This window comes from Geospiza fortis, unplaced genomic scaffold, assembly GCF_000277835.1.
Source record: "Geospiza fortis unplaced genomic scaffold, GeoFor_1.0 scaffold366, whole genome shotgun sequence".
Taxonomy (NCBI): domain Eukaryota; kingdom Metazoa; phylum Chordata; class Aves; order Passeriformes; family Thraupidae; genus Geospiza; species Geospiza fortis.
The window spans coordinates 2951066-2970270 of record NW_005054342.1 but is presented as its reverse complement, the minus strand read 5'-3'; the positions used below and the strand labels follow the sequence as shown (position 1 = coordinate 2970270).

At 39.6% G+C, this 19205-nt stretch overlaps 1 protein-coding gene across 1 annotated transcript in view; it reads right to left on the bottom strand.

Moving 5' to 3' along the window:
• The window catches only part of DHRSX (dehydrogenase/reductase X-linked), a 131595-nt gene that overhangs the window by 54225 nt on the left and 58165 nt on the right, over positions 1–19205 (bottom strand). The window contains exon 4 of the mRNA XM_005422684.2: positions 5287–5388. Coding sequence (XP_005422741.2) covers positions 5287–5388 — 102 coding nt within the window. The remainder of the gene's footprint in view (positions 1–5286; positions 5389–19205) is intronic.

The following is a 19205-nucleotide window of genomic DNA, read 5'->3' as shown; positions in this document are numbered from 1 at the left end:
TGCTCTGACACATGTGCCCAGACAAGTTACTCGCAATACCCAAGGCATCTAATACCTGTGAAGAGCAGTGTGTGAGCAGCCAGCCAGATGCCCCACAGCCAGCTCTCCGAAAAGAGAGCTCTTCCAAAAAATCTGAGAAGATGGCATCTGTCATGCACTGAACTTCATTAAAAAAATATGGCTCTGGGAGTTTCTTCTCATTTTAGAACATGTTAATACTGCATGCTAAGGTCCTTATGAATCTTACAGTTCTCCCCACCATACAAGGAAGATCCATTGTAAGCCAATCTCTCCACCGCTGCAAATTAGCTTTTCCAGGTAAAACCATTCCCAAAGGCCCAGCTCCTCCTTGATGTCTAGTACTTATCATCCATTACATACAGGTAAAGGCTATTTGCTCTTCTGCTCATCCCCTTCTGTCTTTGTCCCTATCCCTCTACACCTTTTCCATCACAGCTTTGCTTGGGTATTGCTCTTATTGTCTTCGAGGAAGGATAAAGATGAAACATGATGTTGTAAGCAAGACACTGGAAGAACTTTAATGAGATATCATATCCTGACTACACCACAGCTTTCCTGTGTGCCTGGAAGAGAAGCATTAATTTCAATGAAATCCAAGTTTCACTGGAGTAACAGCAGCCCCTCCTCACTAACTTTCCCTCAAGGCCTTCTCCAATGAATTTCCACATCTCTGAGGTTTCTTTCCTTTTCATCAGAACAGCCAGTGTAACCTGCAGCTGCTACAGGCAAAGGAGCTGGCTCTTTCCTAACCTTTACCTAATCCAGTGGGACAGGATCTTTTCACAGATCTCACTGTGATAATTTCAAACAATTTAACTATTAGTAAATTCAACTTATAAATATGACCTGTGAGTAGGTAAGTATGTATAGAATTGTTTGCATTTGATACATGCCCTAGGTCCCAGTCCTTGAGTTCCAGTTTCCTTCTGAAGATCTGATCCTGCAAATACTCAAATGCAAGAATAATTTAATATGCGATCAACCATGACAGCATCTATAGGACTGTTCAAAGGACTCCATGGCTGGGGTGTGTGTAGGTAACACAAGGAAATATATATATTTCACATACTCAGCTACTGATACAGCTTTTAATGTGCTCTAGGAACTGAAGAGGTAAGCTTATACAGACTTTTTCATTCTATCAAGAGACTGATAATTTCTCAGATGATCCACAAAGTACCAAATATGATCATCTGAATTAGCTAGCAGTTCAGGAATATTGATTTTAAATTGGCCTAGATAGGCTTCAACCTGAAATACATTAACTGTAATCTGCCTGCAATAGGCTACTAATAGTCTGAAATCTCTAAGTTGGCATTTCATTGTTAATGAGCTAGACAGTGCATGTTTAGCATCCAGAAGTATCCTGGTGTCCCTAAATATCTTGTGATTTTTGTGTTGGCTCTGTTGGTTTTAAGATCATTAGGTACTGTAAACAACATACAAGTGAACACATTAACTACAATGTGCTAAGAAACAGTTCTAGCACACAGAGAAAATGACTGCCTTCAAGGCTAGGAAAAAACATCTCTGGCATGAAACAGTGACTGCTGGTCATGGAATTCTACAAAGTGTTTGAGTATCTGTCCCCTTTTCAACCACAAGAAGACAGCAGACTTTCTAATGCATTTTAACAGCAATGCCATTTTTAGGAATATATTAAATAATTAACACTAGTGTACATGCTGTAATTTGCTAAATGCTTTTCAGCTGTACAGAGACAGAGTTCTTTCCAAAACAAAACTAAAAATTAGCACCCAAATGCTAATTAGCAGACTAGAAGACATATTCTTCTGACCTTCTGTCAGATAAAGCTTTCTTCACTGCTTGTGCTGCATCGCTCTTTCTGCGGCTTACAGTTCAACCATTTAGTTTACTTCTTGTTTTCTACAGAAAAATAATTTGTTTTCTATGTCATAGCATTTTTCTCTTTCTAGCACTAGCACATTGTATTTTTTAAAAGTTTATATAATACTCTATTTGAATTTTTAATATGTTTTGTTTATTTTAAAAACCAAGAGCTGATTCTGCACATTACTGATGCAGAAAGCATAGTAATGGAAAAACAAGCCCTTATTTGTCAGCTGAAATAATGAGTGCATTCAACCAAATTTTTCCTTTTAAATTAGAAATTAGAAAGTTAAATGTATATGCTAAAATAAGCTAAAACAAAAAGAGGAGGTGACTAGTGCACTAATCTCCATTTAGTTGGATACCTAAACTTCACATGATTATTGTGGGGCCTGGACGTTTATCTCTAGGAGAATACTTATAAACTCAGGATTTTAGTATTAATTTAATTTCCAACTGAATCCTTGAGCTAGGTAAGGGATAGAGAGCAAGTGATGAAGAGATAATTTTTTTCTAAAAATCATCAATGACCTTAAAAACTGCTGAATTTTATAACAATCTTAGGTCAGACATGTAGTATTGATTATTTATTTAGTAATTCACATGTAAATGTGTAATTTATACATGAAATTCACATGAATTCACAGTAATTCCCATGAAATCCTTTGTCTTCAATAATATTTTAATGTTAATTTCATAGCTTGCATTCTTGTAAAATGTTGAAACTTTTATAAAGTCGTCTTCATCATCTTTATCAAATGTTTGGCTTTTTGACAGGTTTGCACAAGTCCTCAATGAATACCATACACCTTCACACAGATACAGGATACATATCCATGGAGATAATAGATGGAAAGTTCACTAACATATGCACATGATTATATCAATCAATTTAAAAGATTTAGATTTAAGCAATTAAATAATACTAGTATGTAGTGCAACAATCTCGGCACAACAATTCTTGCATTTTTACACTAAATGTAACAGAAGACTGCAGCCCTGATAATAAAATGCTTGGTCTTATGAAGACAGAAATAAAAAATTTTACTAGCTTGCTGATAGTTTGATTCAGAAGTCATGGGATGCATACAAAGTCTGATTTGCAAAACCTATGGGAAAGGCAGTGGAACAGACAACTGTGATGAGGCTTTTGAGAGAGTAGTGCTTCCAGCTCTGCACCCCATGGTGGACTGAATCATCCTCCTTAGTGCATTGAAACAAAAAAATAAAGTAAAAAGATAATAAAGGAGGAAAGAGGAAGGGAAAGGGAAACAGAAAAGCCAACCAGACAGCCCAAATGTCAGCACTTGTCTTGATTGTGCTCAGTACTGGTGGTTTTTGCATCAGGCCACTTCCCCTCTATTGGGTATGTCCATTTTCCTCTTATGTAGCAAGGAAACATTTGGGCTTTCACTATGAAACACAAGTTACTAGTGAAAGTGCACTTTCACTAGTAACAAAACTAAATGCTACAGGTTATTTACAAAAGCAAATAAAAAGGACTTTAAAAAAAAAAAAAAAAGAAGATAAAAGATGTAGGAAAGAGCATTCAGAAGTGGAGTCATTGCCAGGCAATGGCCAGAAATGAGGCCCAAACTAACCTAATTCTCTGGGATTCTTTACCTGTGCTTTGGATGTGATTCTGTTAAGGCAAAAAAAATGACTTGAACCATTAATTTCATTGTAGATTCTAAAAGGATTTTATCAAACAACAGATTTCTCTTGCCAACAGTATTTGGCAAAAAAGCATAAGTGAAATCAAATGGCTTTCTTGCAAGTTAGAAATACATAGACTGAAGCAGAATAAATTTTAGTCTCAAATTCCTTTCTTAAAAGAAGTCTTGGGCTTACACTCTTTGGTCTTGTAACAAATTAAGAACACTAAGAGATCCATTTCCATACAACTTTGTTTCTTGGATAAGAAGACACATTTAATTTTCATCCAGCCCAATTCAGCAGCAGCTAGGGCAGAAAAAATCCTATATTCCAGAGGGCTTCCCAGTTGCTTCAGTCTCATAATTTTTCCTCCAACTGGCCTCCAAGCCCCTGCTGACAATGCTGGCTTTGCTCATGCTGAAAACTAGTGCAGGGCAGGCGATGCCTGATGGATACATAGAATTAAAAACCCCTTTTCCCATAAAATGCTGTTTTTTCAAATAGTTTATTCCCATCTGTGTAACAGTTTTTATTCTGCATGTTTAAAAGTAAATCTGGAAAGGCTTTGTAACTAGCCTTAAATACTCACTAATTAACTATAACTAGGCTTATATATCCACCTCTAATTATTGCATGATTAAAATAATAATGGTAGGCTTTTTTGACTAATCAAAGAGAAATGAATGTTTAACTGAACATTTCACAAATGTTTCATATCAATCAGCAAATAAAAAACACTTGAATTTTTATTGCAGTATTTACTTGTGTTACTGAGAACTCTTTAAGGCACCAATGAATATAACAAATCCATTTATTTACAGCATATTTGCTCTCACTAGGATGGAAGTGTGCACAGGGAAACAGAAAATGTTCTCTGGGATGTCTTAATAAAAAAATATGTAAATAGTTGGGAAAACAAGAACAGCAACATATCACAGCAGCAAACTTCTAAAAGAAACCTAAATTGTTGCTGGTGGGTTTTCCCCCTATTTAAATAGACAGGTGAAAATTCCCCTTTAGGACAGTGCATGCAGAGCATCCATCGTTTCTGGAAGAAAATTATTATACAGGCTGACTTCCAAAAATACTGTGGCTATTATACAAAATTAGATAGCAAGTATGTGAATAACAAAAGCCGAAATCCCTAAAAATAATTAGATTCATTTGATGATTGTATGAATGCAAGATCAATAGTGTCCTTTTAATTTGTGCTCTGACCACTGAAGATGCAGTTCTATGAACAGCTTTCCAGTAGCACCTGGATCTATGCATTGACTTCTCTGAAGTTGCTGGATAATTTGCCAGATTACATTTCTGGTGGATTAAACCCCCAGCCAAGCTCATCAGTCACCCACAGTAAACAAGTGTTTATACAGGGAAAAACCTAAGGGGAGAGAAAGTAAATAAAGGTGAAAAGACAGATTTTCTACTGGCATAAAGCAGAGCTGCTCTTTCTTATTTTTCTTATAGATGCTCAGATTCCTGTATAATTGCATTCTTTTTAGTGCTGGAGAGCTAAAAAATCACAGCAAAGGAACCAGATTTGCAATAACAACATGAGCAGGTGTGGCATTGAAGCGTTCAGACTCCTCACCTAACAATCTCTCCAAAAAATGCAATTTAACTCTAGAAAGGCATACCAGTTAATGCAGCCTTTTTGTAACCTCAGATAATGTATATGAAATCTGAAGTGATAGATAAGACCTCAGTTTGTCACATCTTCCCCTACATGTATGTGAAGAAAAAACCAGAACTCACCATTATTCACCAGGACATGGAGTGGACAATTCTTTGCTCTAAACTGCTGCACAAATTGCCGTATAGACTTCATGGAAGCCAAATCACAGTATAAAAACTCCACTGGGAGAGAAGAGGAGATAAAAACAGAGTTAAGTCAGTTATATAAAAACACATAAACATCAACAAGGACTCCTGTGATAATGCCACACTAGTAGAGTAAAAGTTTTAAAAAGAAAATGGACTTTTAGAAATCCTGGGTGAAGCTGGTCTCAGTTTCTTTCTTTCTCCTTCTTCCCTTCATTTCTATTTTTAAACTATTGATTCTTCACAGAGCAAATATGGGAAAAGTGGCTGTCAGGAGGTGAAGGAGGGCATCAAATGAAGTAAATATGCACCAGTCCTACTGTTCTTACTACTGCTACCATTTAAGAAGAGGAGCTACAGTACTGCAGCACTGAGATGATCACGATATGGCAGCTGGAAATCAAATGGGGAGAGGAGAAGGCACATCAGACAGACACTGCAAGGTTTCCCTGTGCTTCTGATGCAAATATGCTGTCCTTTTTTTTCCCCCAAGATTATCTGCTACGTACCTGTGGTTGGAATAGTTTATAAATGCTTAATTGCCAGTAGGAAAGATGAGCAGCAGCACACCCTGAACACAGCAATTCCACTGATCACTAAAAGCAAATAGAGCATCATAAGTAATGCTGTGGCTCCGATGGGTATCCAGGGACGTTTGGTATCCAGGTCACCTGGGAGCAACAACCAGCCATGAAAATGCCATGTAAATGTGGGTAAGAGTTGTGCTGGCTCTTGGCTTTGGCAATGGCAGTGTGATTTGAGAGGAACAGAGCTCACACAAATATTGTGGGGGGCATCCTGCCTGTGCTGCTGATGTCAGTCCAAGGGCAGAGTGGCAGGGATCTGGAAATCCAACTGCACCAACAAGATTGCTCAAGGGGCAGGGTGTCAGTCTCAAAATATATTTGGTACCAGTATGTCTTTATTGCTAAGAAAACACATATCAAACAGGTGTCTGTCCTTTTGTCCAAAGCATTACTCAGCCATTGACCTGCACTAAAATGCTAGAGAATTAATTAGTCAAAATAAAAAATATTACTTAAATCCTCCAGCAGCTTTAAACCCATCAGGTCTTAAAATTCTCCTACTGCAGTTGTTCAGCTTTCAACCCCGGGCTCTCACAGCACTGCCTCATTGATTGCCTTGCCTTGCATGAAGCTATGACCAGAGTTATGAAGTGAAAAGAAGCAGTGCCCCCTGCCAACAGCAGTAGCTGTCCCCACACAAACAATCCAAATTCTTTAGAAGCTCTGGAAAGGGGAAAAAGAAAGAAAATTATGACCTCATCCAATCATTTCAGCCTTTAAAAAAAGTATATATTGCATGCCAGGCTTTTGTTTTGTTTCAGCATTAGCTACGCTTTAAGGAAGAGAATATGATGCTCTGCCACAGATATTAGTCTCTCTTCTTGTTTCCTACTTGTCACTGTGGGAGCCCAAGTCAGCCAACTGTTGTCAACTCCACCCTGCCAAGACGCTGGGGCTCTGAGGTGGATTTGCTTGAACCTCCTCCATAAAGTGACTTTTCCAAAGAAGAGCAAAAGGTGTTTCAAACTGAGAAAGTCAAACAATACTGAGCAACCTCCCGTGGCTAGGTCCATCAGAGAGAAAGGCAAAGGCTGTACAAAGCATCTCCCCTTGTTCACTGTGTCCTTGCAGGGTGAGCCCTTACTGTCCTGTTTTGTTTCAGAGAGCTCCCAGATTTCCCAAGCTGTGGCAACCTCTGCACAGATGCTGTCTCCAGGATGGTTTTGGCCGCATCAAAGGACTGGGGTTTCAGAGGCTCACCATGTTTTCCCCCCTCCCTGCTGCCCTCCCTCTTCCTGTGCTCCACAGGAAGGAGCAGCCACCCCCTTCCTTGCACATAGGTTCCCCCACCTCCTGTTATGAAAGAATCAGCCTTTGCAAGAAGGGGAAATGAAAGAGATACAGTTCTTCAAAAATGCTTTTCTGATAGGAGGATTAAACTATTGGATAAATAGGCTCCAGTGCAGGCTGTAATACGAGACCTTTCCTCTTACTCTCTTCCCTGGTCCATCAGGGATGTTCATCCTGTCCCTACCAAGGCTCTGAGCTATAATGCCTCTTTACAGCATGTCACTACAGTAAGAGATTAGGAAAGCCTGCAGGCACAACAACAAAATAAATAAAAAAAGATATTCACAACTATTATTTAATTTATTTCCAGGAGAACAGTTTCTCTAGTTCCCTTAATATGAAGCTTTAATAATCCTTATTTATTTGGAACTTAGACAGTATTAGTCCTCTGAAATTGTCATAGTGAATGTATATAAATTATTCAGTGGCCTTTTTCATTAAACAAAAAAACAAGCAAGAATTCTTAGATTCCACTTATAAGATAGTGTAAATACATTTTTTTTCAAAGTGGCTCTAAAGTAATACCATTTCAACAACACTGTCCCACGAATAGAAGTGGACAATTTCTTGATCTCTCTGCAGACTTTTAGGCACTCAGCAATTTTATTTAATTTCTCTGAAGCCCTGCACCTGGAGACAGTAAGGAAATGTAGAAGTTTTTAACTTCTGTCAGTGCTGCTCAGGCCATTCCTCCTGTGACCTAGCTGCTGTATAAAACCACGTGAATGGCACTGTAATTGCTCAGATATCCAAAACCTGGTCATAATAAATTATTAATAATTAGTGTAACAATGAGTGGAGTGAAGACCTAGATGAAGATTTATGCTGACTCTGCTGTTGTTCTACTTCATTAGGCAGCTCATCAAGGAAAGAGATAAGGGAAATCATGACCCCCTTCTTAGGAGGCAGTCACACTGCCAATGGAGGAGTCCCTTTCAATACAAAGATATTTATCCTGATACAGCAGGCATTAGGCTTTCATCAGCCATGGTATTTTGTGGCACAGTGCAGGCTCCAACCACTTCTCCATCACCAGTATGGACTCTGACAACTTTATTGACTCTACTGCCAACACATACGCAAGAAAAGCAGACCTCTGAGGACTAAGCTAAATTTTAATCTCTTTCCTTATCTGGCCTTGCATTGCCAACAAGAATGGTGGTTAGACAATGTGTGCCAAGAGAGTGCATTTTAGCCTGACCAATGCAGTCTGCTCCTTCCTGATAATTAAATTTTTGCTGCAGCTCTCTTATCTCTCCTCCCTTAATTTTCCAGTTCTGCACAACAAATGCTGTCCTTCATTATGACTGTACAGTGCCCAGACTAACGGTACACTGGGCCAAGCCTATCACTACTAAACTTATTTACTTGCTTCCTTGGGAAGCATGTCATCATATTCTGCATTTGTAAAGCACGTGCCATCAAAAGATCAGAACATGCTTCGGAAAGGAAAACAAACAAACAAACAAACCAACCCCCAAACTTTTCTCTCTGCTCGCAGGGCCAGAGTCCTTGTTGGTGCTCATTTGTGCATGGCTCATTTGTGTGTGCTCATTTGTGCCCTTTGCCAGGGAGGCGGATCCGCTGGCGCGGCACCGCGCGGACCGAGGCGCTGTTCCCCTCGAGAAACCGTGCCAAAACATGGCTTCCAGCCGTGTGCTGACTCACAGGCAGGGCCTTGAGCAGAAACTCAAATTTCTTCTCCATCCCATAGTGATTTTTTTCTATCAGTGTACTGGAGAATTACAAATTTAGAAGCTAAGAACAACGGTAAGTTTTTAGACTATTTTGAAGCATGCGCAAATATACTCAGCACAACAATTTTTTCGATGCCTTAGTTAACAAAGACCAGGGTTTTAATAATGTGAGCAAATGACCAAACTGGATTGTGAACTAGGAACTTAATTAGAATTACTTCAGAGAAGTAAGAATGCCAATGTTTTTCCATATAGGATAGCAAAAAGAAGATGTGCATTAACAGCAAAAAAACTGAAACATGCAAAAATTCTTGTCTTTTACCACAATAGTGGCCTTTCTGCTTTAGAGTTTAATAATCTAATAAGTTTTCAAAACTACCTAGTTATTTTCATTTTCTGTATGCTATTAAGAACAAAAATAGAGAGTAGAAGATACAAATAGAATAAGCTACATACAGAATATCTGCAGTTAATGCTATTGAAATACTCAAATTTCTAACTCTAGCCCATTTTATCTCTCCTTTTCCTGTACTACTTGCTTTCAGGTACTTCTGTAGTGACAGACATGCCCATATTTCTTTCTTCACACACGCTGGATGCATCCCATGTTCTTATCTAAATAATTTTTCCAATGAAAGTAAGTACATCCATAACTGTCAGACGCTGGCTAAAATTTTCACTCTTAAAAATATTTTTCTATTCTTTTATTGTAATTTGATGACTCAGTTGTCAGAGACTTATCAGCAAATGAAACACAGAAGGAGCAACATTTCCCAAAAGACAGCCAGAATTATTTATGCTATTAACCACATATGAATAGATATATATATGATGGTGCTACAGTTGCTGCTTTCCTTAACTGCCTTCTTTCAAACATGTATCTACCTGGTGCAGCAACTTTTCAGCCACAGGGAAGTCAGCACAATGTTTTCTGGCTGCACCTCACGAGGCACATACAGACCCCACAAAGCCACGCTGGCTGCCACGTGTGACACTGCAAAGCACATGTGCGGTGCTTGTTCCTGCATTTTACTCCCCTTGCTTGCTTGGTCATGGTAACTAAAAGGAGGGAGCCTAAATTAGTGGCATCTCCTGGAGAGCTTTTGACACCCTGAGCTCCATGAAATCCAGGAGGAGGCCCAGCGTTAGGAGAGCCTGACACAGCCCCTAAGTGCTCACACTCCCCTGAGCTTCCCCTTCAGGGTCAACTTCCCAATTTCTGTCCTCCTGCTTCTTCACACTATTACCACACCTTTCTTCACATCCAGAGTTCCCTCCTTTGCTTTCCACACCAGCACAGCTGACTGTGACTGCACATTTCCTCTGTGTCTGTATCATAGGGCATAAAAAGCATGAAATGGGAATTTCAGTCTGGTATGGAAGGAAAGTTCCATAGAATAGAAGAAATAAAAAAGAATGGACAGATATTTCAGTGAATGACTGTAACTTCTGAGAATCTGAACAGAGGAAAATGCAATGTTATGATTCCCTCAAAGACTACACCACTTAGGCATGGTTTAGATCAGATTAAGATGAGATAAGGCCTACCAACTACCTACCAACTACCACTTTTTATGCATTCAGCTCTAACTCATCATGTTGAAATTTTTATGGACAGCTACAGCTCTGCTTCAGCAGAAACAATAAGTCAAAGTCTACTTGGTTTTAGTACAAATGCCACAGCAGTTTTCTACTATGCTTTCAATGTCCTTGTGTTAAAAACACATGCAGAGGATACATTCTAAGGAAGGCTGCAAGCCTGCCCAGAACTGCAGGGAGCTGAGTCCTACAGAAAGGATTGCTTTGCCTATTCCTTCTTGCTACCCATCTATCCAGTGTCTGAAGATAGCAGAAGGAAGAGTTACTTCTTCAGCAAGGAACAAGGAATGCTTCCTAGACAAGATAATAAAAAATGGTGTTCATTTTAGTCAGGTATCCATCTTCAAAAAAAGCATCTCACAGGTACATCTCATTCTGGTTTCTGTATCTCCACAGAGGCGATATACTTTGGCATCTGCACAGCAACAAGAAGAAGTGCTGTCCTGCTCATAAACAACTGAGAATTGGAAACAACTTAAACAACGTGATTCTGAGAGTCTGGACAGTGTCATGGGGATGTTCATCAGAAAGGACCCTTGACAAGTCAAAAACCTACCATCTGCTAGATGCTGCATTCAGAGCTAGAGAAGCTCTGTCAGCAAGGTGGCAGGTGAAATGAAGTGGAGCAAACCCTGCTAACACAAACTTGTTATTTATCACAAACTTGTGGTTTATCATTCTGCCAGCTGGGTATGTGCAGCAGCACATACAGTCCCCATCTACAAAACATAACTCTTGCTAACAGAACTTTCCTACATTGTCTGGGACTCACACAAGGGCTGTGATGCAAGTTCTGCTCAGACATGTATGATGACAGAACAATGCATGCTATTCAGGACCATAAAATGCTTACTGTAAAAGGACTTCTCAGTAAACAAAACCAAACAAAATCCTTCAGGTAAGCAAGGCATGCACCAACCAACTGCATATTTAGCACAACGAGAGGCAGCCAATATAAATGCAGCAAGCACAGTGTCTCCTGATTATGCCATGCTCCTGCCTTCATGCACTTGATGACCTCTGTGGCCTCTACACCACAAGCACTATATAATCTCCTCCATTCTGTATTAGGAGCCAAGATTCACAGGGGTGAAACATTAAATTGATCAGCACATAGAAAATCCTAGTATGTGCAATCCTACCCATGACACTGGTCGATGCTTAATTCCAGTTGTGGTTGTGGTGACAATTTGCAGAATTTTGGCTCCTAGACCTTCAAATTATTATAAACATGTGACCTTTGACCAATGTCTGCTGGGCATTTTATAAGTTCTCCCCAGTATTATTCTCTCAGTATTATTTTATTAGCCTGAATAATTTTGTGGCCCTTTATCAGACCACTGATCTTTTACAGACTATTAACAGAAATAATACAGCATGGGTAACTCTAGAGCAGCTTTACTTCTCAAGCTGATACTTGTGATATACCAATGAAGAAGAAGACAAATGGAAGATATCCATCTGTCAAAGTGTGAGAGCAGTGGCACAGATCAAAATAGTGAGCACATTTAAAGATATACCATTTGGGTACTTTTTATATTAGAAGATACACTCCCAATTTAAGGCAGCCTAGTTTGTCTACAGCCTTTCAGCAGGCAAGCAAGAGCACCCAAATTCAGCTGCTTCTTCTCTGAGTCATCCTTTCTAGCACTTCTAACTTTAAAGGCAGTATAAAGAGATGAACTTCCTGTGCCTAATGTCAGCCTTTGTAAACAGCCTCCCTATGTCATCCTCCAGCCACTTCAGGGAAACAAGAGCTCTGTATCAGTCTTACAGCATAAAGAGAAATAACATTAGGCAAAAATTAGAATTAATTTTTTTTCTTCTTCATGAAAGTTTGAAGTTTTTCTGCTCAAAGAGCTACTATAAAATAAAGGCACTTTGTGGTGCCATTTCTTAACCATGAGCTTTACCCAATTCTACTAAGAGAAATGGGAGAAAACATCTTCATCTGGGAGCTGTTTTCTTTTTCAGAGGTGGAAGAGTAAAATAAAGAAAGGAATTGGCTTTCAGAAACTGAACAGTCAGCCTTAGCTACTTCCAGCTTCCACAAGAGAAGTGTGTGGCCTAGTACAGTGATCCTTTAACTTGTTGCGTTCGAGAAACAGCCCAGTAGCTCTTGTGGGCTGGTTAATCAAAATGGACAAAATTTAAGGGAAAGAACAATGTTCCAGTTCCATCACTACCAGCAGCTCCCATTACTGCTAAAATGTCAGCTCATCACAGGAGAGACCCCTGAACAGCCTCACAAAGCACATTGCCAGAGTAAAATCTCTCTGCTTCATGGGGACAGAAGAGCTCATAGTGAGTTTCTGAAGATTCATCATATATGGACAGAAGAAAAGGTGGTTTAGAATACCTTCTTTACTATTATTGTCCTCTGATTCTTTATACTTTTAGACATATTTTCCTCTTGCTCCCTGGTGAACAGATTTTTATATTAAATTTCATTGCTGTAATTTGTGAATTGTAGATATGGGGTTTTTTCTTCTCAGGTGGCATTTACTTCTTGGAATGGCTTAACTCTACACTGTGACTTCTATCTCATTTAAAACCTAAAAATGCATGGCACATATGTGATGCACATAACACATTGTCCTCCATTGACACTCTCTGTCGGGACTGAAACTCAAGTGAAGAGCTTTTTGGATGTAATACAGAGTCAGGCTGCTAATGAAGATAAAAGTCAGCAAGGCTTATACAAGATGACAAAAAGAGAATGTACTTCAGCGAAAGCTAGGAGCATGATTCTTCCTAGAGATTATGCTGAGTCCTCAACTGATTTAAGCTGGTGTAGTTTTGCCAAGTACACAGAGCTGTCATTTGTTTCCAGTTTCTCAGCTCTGGATTTGCACATTCCCAATGCATCTTGGGTTGCAAAGCTTTAAAGTAAAAGTATCAAATCGTTTGTACAAGAATGCACACAAGCATGTGAAAGAGAGATGGCAAAAAAAGGGGCAGAGACATTTTGCTGGTAGTCTTTTCCTTCAGAATATTTTATTAGATGAGTATCCTGACTAAAATAAGCACCAGCATTCATCTTGAGCTGCTTCTGTCTCAACTTGCAGAATATTTTTCTACATGTACAGTTTACTTTTCACAAGAAATTTAAATTTATTTATTTATTCAAAACATTTTCTCCAAGCTAGCCAAATCCTACCAAATTCAATCCAGCTTCAAATTAGATACCTTGCTCATATCTGTACACCATAAATCTTGCTTTCCTCAACCTCCCTAATTTATTTAACTTTTCGTGTGAAAGAAGCCCTCACATTCCCAATGTGAGGGAGAATTAACATGAGCTTCTATGAAAAACAGGCTGATCAGAAAGTGAGGGGTTTGTTAAAACAGGGCTTTCATTACAGACACTCATAGAGCCATAACATTTGTAGAACTGACTTTTTGTTTTAGTTGCTACAATAACAAACCTCCAAATCCAATAAGACTGCTTTTGGAGTGCAATAGCTTAGTGCTGATGACACCCCAGCTCCCACAGTAGGACTGAGCTGGGCCACTTGGTCATTGTTGGCTCAGGTCTGGCTTCTGTCATGGATGTAATTGTCAAGAGATGTGAACTGACTTGCAACCTTCAGTCCTGTAAATTTTACCTGCCATTCTAGATTTAAGTATCAAATGTTTCAGTCAAAATTCAGAATGCAACCAGCATGTCCTATTCTGTCATGCAGGAGCTTCTTTCCATAAGCCAATAGCAAGTACATACTTGGAGATCTGACATAAATCATTTCTAGTAGGACATTTGTTATTCTGTCTAGATATTTCATAGATAACATCAAATTTTGATTCCTGGCCAGACTTTATTACCAGAGAATCATTATGTGATGGCAAAACAGATCTCCCATTGGCTACATTTCCTGAAAAGAACATATATTTTCTGAGAATATTTGCTTACCCTTCCAAAACCACCAAAATAAAAAGCTCTGGTGTGAAGAAGCATGTTTGTAATAAGCTTTGGTATTACCGCAAAAACACCTCAGCAAATATTCTGCTTCACACCCTCTGAGGTACCACAGAGAGGCTGATAATGTCTCTGCTTTGTAGTACTTCAAGGATAGAAACCTTGCAGGGTCCAAGAAAATAAAAAAGAAGGGAATAATATTTCCAAGCTCCAGGCAAGAACAACTTGGAGTTGTCAGAAATACAACATCTAGACATGAGAACTATCCATAAAACATACTTTGACAAAGACTACCTTCCTTTTTCCCAGAGGTTTTCTGCTTTTGCCTCTCATGTCAGTCCTAGTGCTCAGGAGGCAAGCTTGAGGGGCTCTCAGATCCAGCTTCAATCCATTTTCTTTTCTTTTTTTTTTCTCTTTATTTGGAGATACTCTTTGCATGGATAATCAAACCTGTGGCAGCAGAGGTAGCAAATGTGGCAGAGAGCAACAGGAGCAAGTAGCAGGGGTGGGGGAACTGCAAAAGGCCAGGGCTACCCCTTCAGATTTAGGGCCAGGTTGATGTCAGCTCACCTGGTTTCACCCAGTGGGGTGTCTGCTCTCCCCTCACACCCTTGCCCCATTTCATTGCACCCACACAGGTCTGCTGGTGCAGCTGCTTCTCCTGGTTCATGCCAACCTATACCTGGGACGTTACCTGGGCTATGGAAAGGGAATATCAATAACTTTGCAGAGCAATGCTGTCATCCTTTCCCATTCCTTCAAAAATCAAGATACATAGGCTTATTTTTTCTTTTTCTTCTGATCTGACATGAGACTGTTTCTCTTTCATGCTTAAGCAAGCTTAGGTCTGTAAAGGGCTTCTAAGATATGATTCATCTGACCTGTTTCACAAATCTAGTTTAAGATGAGATGAATCATGTCTTACAAGTATTTATTCCTCTCCACAGACTGCAAAAGAAGCTTGGGGACACTGACTCAGATTAAAACCTCTGCATTACAAACCTCAGAAGTTAGTTGATTGCAATCCTAGTGTTCAGTTTCAACTGCTAATGAACAAACAGAAGAGGTGAAAAAATCAGAGAGCAGGGAATGTGTGCAGATGACTCAGTGTTATTCACCATACTCGAGCTTTGGGAAAAAAAAAGAGAGTGAGAACTTCCAGAAGAATCTTGCCAAAGGCTCATAGATAGCTGTAACACAAAGAAAATTCATGCTGGAAAAAGATAAGAAGTCTTGAAGGGCGTGTTTAAATTCCTCCCTTATTGTGAATGCCTCTGAAATTAACTGTGACTTCACAACAGAAAATTTGAAATACTGTTGCACACTCTAATTCACAACCACATCCCAAGAGTCAAAGACAGCAAAGATAATTGTAGTGGCTGGTTTTGGTGAAATTGTGTATGTACATGTATGTAACTGAGACTGAGGTTAAGCAAACTGCAAGACATCATAATTTTTACAGTAATGACACTATAGCTATGCATCCCAGGTGGGAACTGGCAGCTTTGCTGCTACTCTATAAATCACACACCTCTCACAGCTACTAATCTGCTGCAGAGATCTTTCAGGCTAGCAAAGTGACAGGAAAAAGAAGTGCAGAAGAATAAAATGCTAAGAATAGAACCAGTCTCTTGATTGCTGCTTCACAAGCTGCCCTGTACACTGGATCCCACCTCCTTTTTCTTTTTACTTCTATACAAATAGCTATTTCTTATATTTTTTTATGAATGTAGTAATCTAAAAAAGGCTTTAGGTTTTTTTTTTTTTCTTTGAGATGGATTCATCTTTAGGAAACTAGATCTCTAGATCTCACCCCTCACCCCATCCTGTTTTGTTGCTTTGTTATACTTCTCATCTCACTTCCCTTGCTGGTCCTCCAGAACTTTTAACATGATCGCTCTAATGTGCAGTCCCTACTCAGTAATGGGGCTTTAAAGCAATTATCTTTCATAGCACTTCACTGCTAATGCTGACCTGGTATTTCAGGCAATGTCAGCCAGAGCTGCTGAGCAAGGAGCCACAGGGTTCTTCTCCTCCATCTCAATGCTCAGTGCTCCTGGTATTTTCATTCTTCTTGAAGGCAAACTCACTTTTGGACATCAGTATATTTCTTGCCTTTAGAAATATGCATCCTGTGTATTGTTCAGTATTGGCTCATGCTGATAAGTACTTTCATTAGACATGTTGTGAAAATTCTTCTTTTTGTTAGAAAAAATAACCCTGGGAAGGCTACATCCAGCTGGAAAAGGTGTACTCTTTTGGGAACTATTTAGGAAAGAAACAGATACTTTTAACTGCCTATAACCCCCTTTCTTAAAAAAAAAACAACAACCAAATATTTTTCTAAAGGTGCATCTTGGGGCAGGTACCAGGTGAACAAAAAGAGGATACTGAAGACTTTCTCCTATTCAAAAATCCAACTTCTGCATGACAGTCTTTTCCCACTGCCCTTTACACCAGATTTAGGGAAATAACTACCTGTACAGGTAAGTCTTGGCATTCCCATTCAGTCTCTGATCTCTATGGAGATACTTCATTAGCTAATTTCTAAAAGACGTTGGTGAGATAGTTCTTCAGGTCTGAATGTCTCACCTTCAGGAGGGACACAAGGTATGGATCAATGTGTCAGTCATACTACAGTGAAGGCAGCCAAGCTTGCTGAATTGGAGAAAAGAGATGTATAGCACAGTTAGACACATAAGAACTGCATTAATCTATTTCTATGCACGCCTGCTCTCTCCTTAGTGGGGAGGAGATCAGCATCAGAATGGTCTGTCTTTTAAAAGGCAAAGCCACAGCACTGTTATTTCCCTTTGGTGCACACCCTTCAGGGAAAAGCCTTTAACAGAGGTGAGGGAGAAAATGGATTCTCATTAGCCTGCTTATTCCCAAGTATAATTCAATACAGTTAAAATAGATTTTTCCCCATTCTCTAACCTAAGAAAAATACATGCAGAAAAACAAACCTCTTTTAAATTTTGCATCCTCTACAGGGAATTAATAATGTATGAAATTATTCTTCCTACGCTTTCTGATGTATTATTGGCATTTACTTAATGAAAAAGCTAGAAATTCTCCTCACCATAGACTACTATTCCTAATTCAGTGAAAACTGTGATCCTGACACTATGATGAATTAGAGATCTGCACATGGCAGGATACTGGATGTGAGAACATAAAGATTTTGGATTTCTGCATACTGATAAACTTGCATTTTTGGGGAAGGTAACCCCATACACACATATTGGGAAAAAAATCAGGTAATAACTTTAATTTATTTGAGCATGAGATTCTAGCAGACAACCTTTAACATCTGGATGTTAAAGGTCTGGATCTGAATGGTACTGTTTGAATACATTTTGAATTGCTGCAGAGCCTCAGATTAATAGTGCTGCAAGATCAAAAGTCTGTGATGCAAAATTTTAGTGTTGCAAGTCATAACATAAAACCCACACTGCCTGCTTTTAGCAGATTCTCACCCACCAAAGTGCCTCCATAAGCCTGTGTTTATGATTCAGCTCTACAGCTGTAAAAGGCTGAATTTGGCCTCCAATGCCACAGAAAGCATTGTACAACCCACCCTGGTGCTAGGAAGGGTGGTGGGTCTCCTTCCTGCCCTCCCTCTCCTATTCAAGAAAGGGCAGAGCAGATGAGCTGATGCCCACCTGGGAAAAATGTCAGTTCCTCCTGGGAAAAAAGGGGAGTGAGGCTGCTGTGAGACTTGGACCCAGCCCTGGCATCACTTGTGCTTCCTCTGGTTACTTCATAGGAGTGACACAGACTCCCTCAGCTGTTTTTTGGGGGGACCAAAGTAAATTTGGTTAGCCATGTATAAAGCTCTGGAACAGCACATTTCTAATAGGTAGGTAGAGTGCTAATTTAATGGTAAATTATATATTTGGGTTAGCAGCTTGGCTGCTTTGTTGTTTGGTTCTTTCAGACAACTTGGATGGCGGCCATCAGCTCTCTGTGATTTATCTCTATTTAATTTTTCCACTTTTTCAGACCTTTGGCTGCTGGTAATTCAATTTCTGGCAAGTGCAGACCTTCACTCCCTATTATAAGTTACACCCCAAGGCAGACATACTGCCATCTGCACTGCAACAGTGGTGGTAGCTAGTGGATGCAGGAAGGCAAGAGTCCAGATGCCACTTGGGCTCTGAAATAGCTTTAATATACAAATGACTGTTTGGATTAGAAATACTATCTAAATCTAAATATGAGCCCCTCAAAAACATTAGGGTACTCTCGCAAGGGATCAGCCCCCTCTGTACCCCACCTTTGCATTTTGTTTGTCCTGACAGCTTTCATGGATGAGGAAAACCAAGTATTTTCTTTTGCTCAGCCTCCAAAACCATCAAAGGAGGAACTAATCCCCATCCAGTCATCCTTCATACACACTCCACCTCCCACATCTTCACTGATCCTCTCCTCCCAGTCTCCATGCTCTCCTGAAAAAAATCTTCTTTTGAGAGATTTGAGCTTACAGCAAATCATCAGCTGCTGCTTTCCTGAGAAATATATCTTGCTCCCAGCTACTGGCAGCAGCTCTCCACAGGTGGCAGGCACAGAATAGTGCCACAAGGTGCTGAGGCACTTAAGAGCATGTAGACATTGTCCCCTGTCCCACAAGCCTGAAAATGGTACTAGCCTTGGCCTGAATTAAAATGGGAAAATTATATTATAGGCATAAATTATCTCAAAATATTTCTAAAAAGCTCAAAAAGACATCACCTTCTGTGAGGTGGGAAGACAATTCAGGAA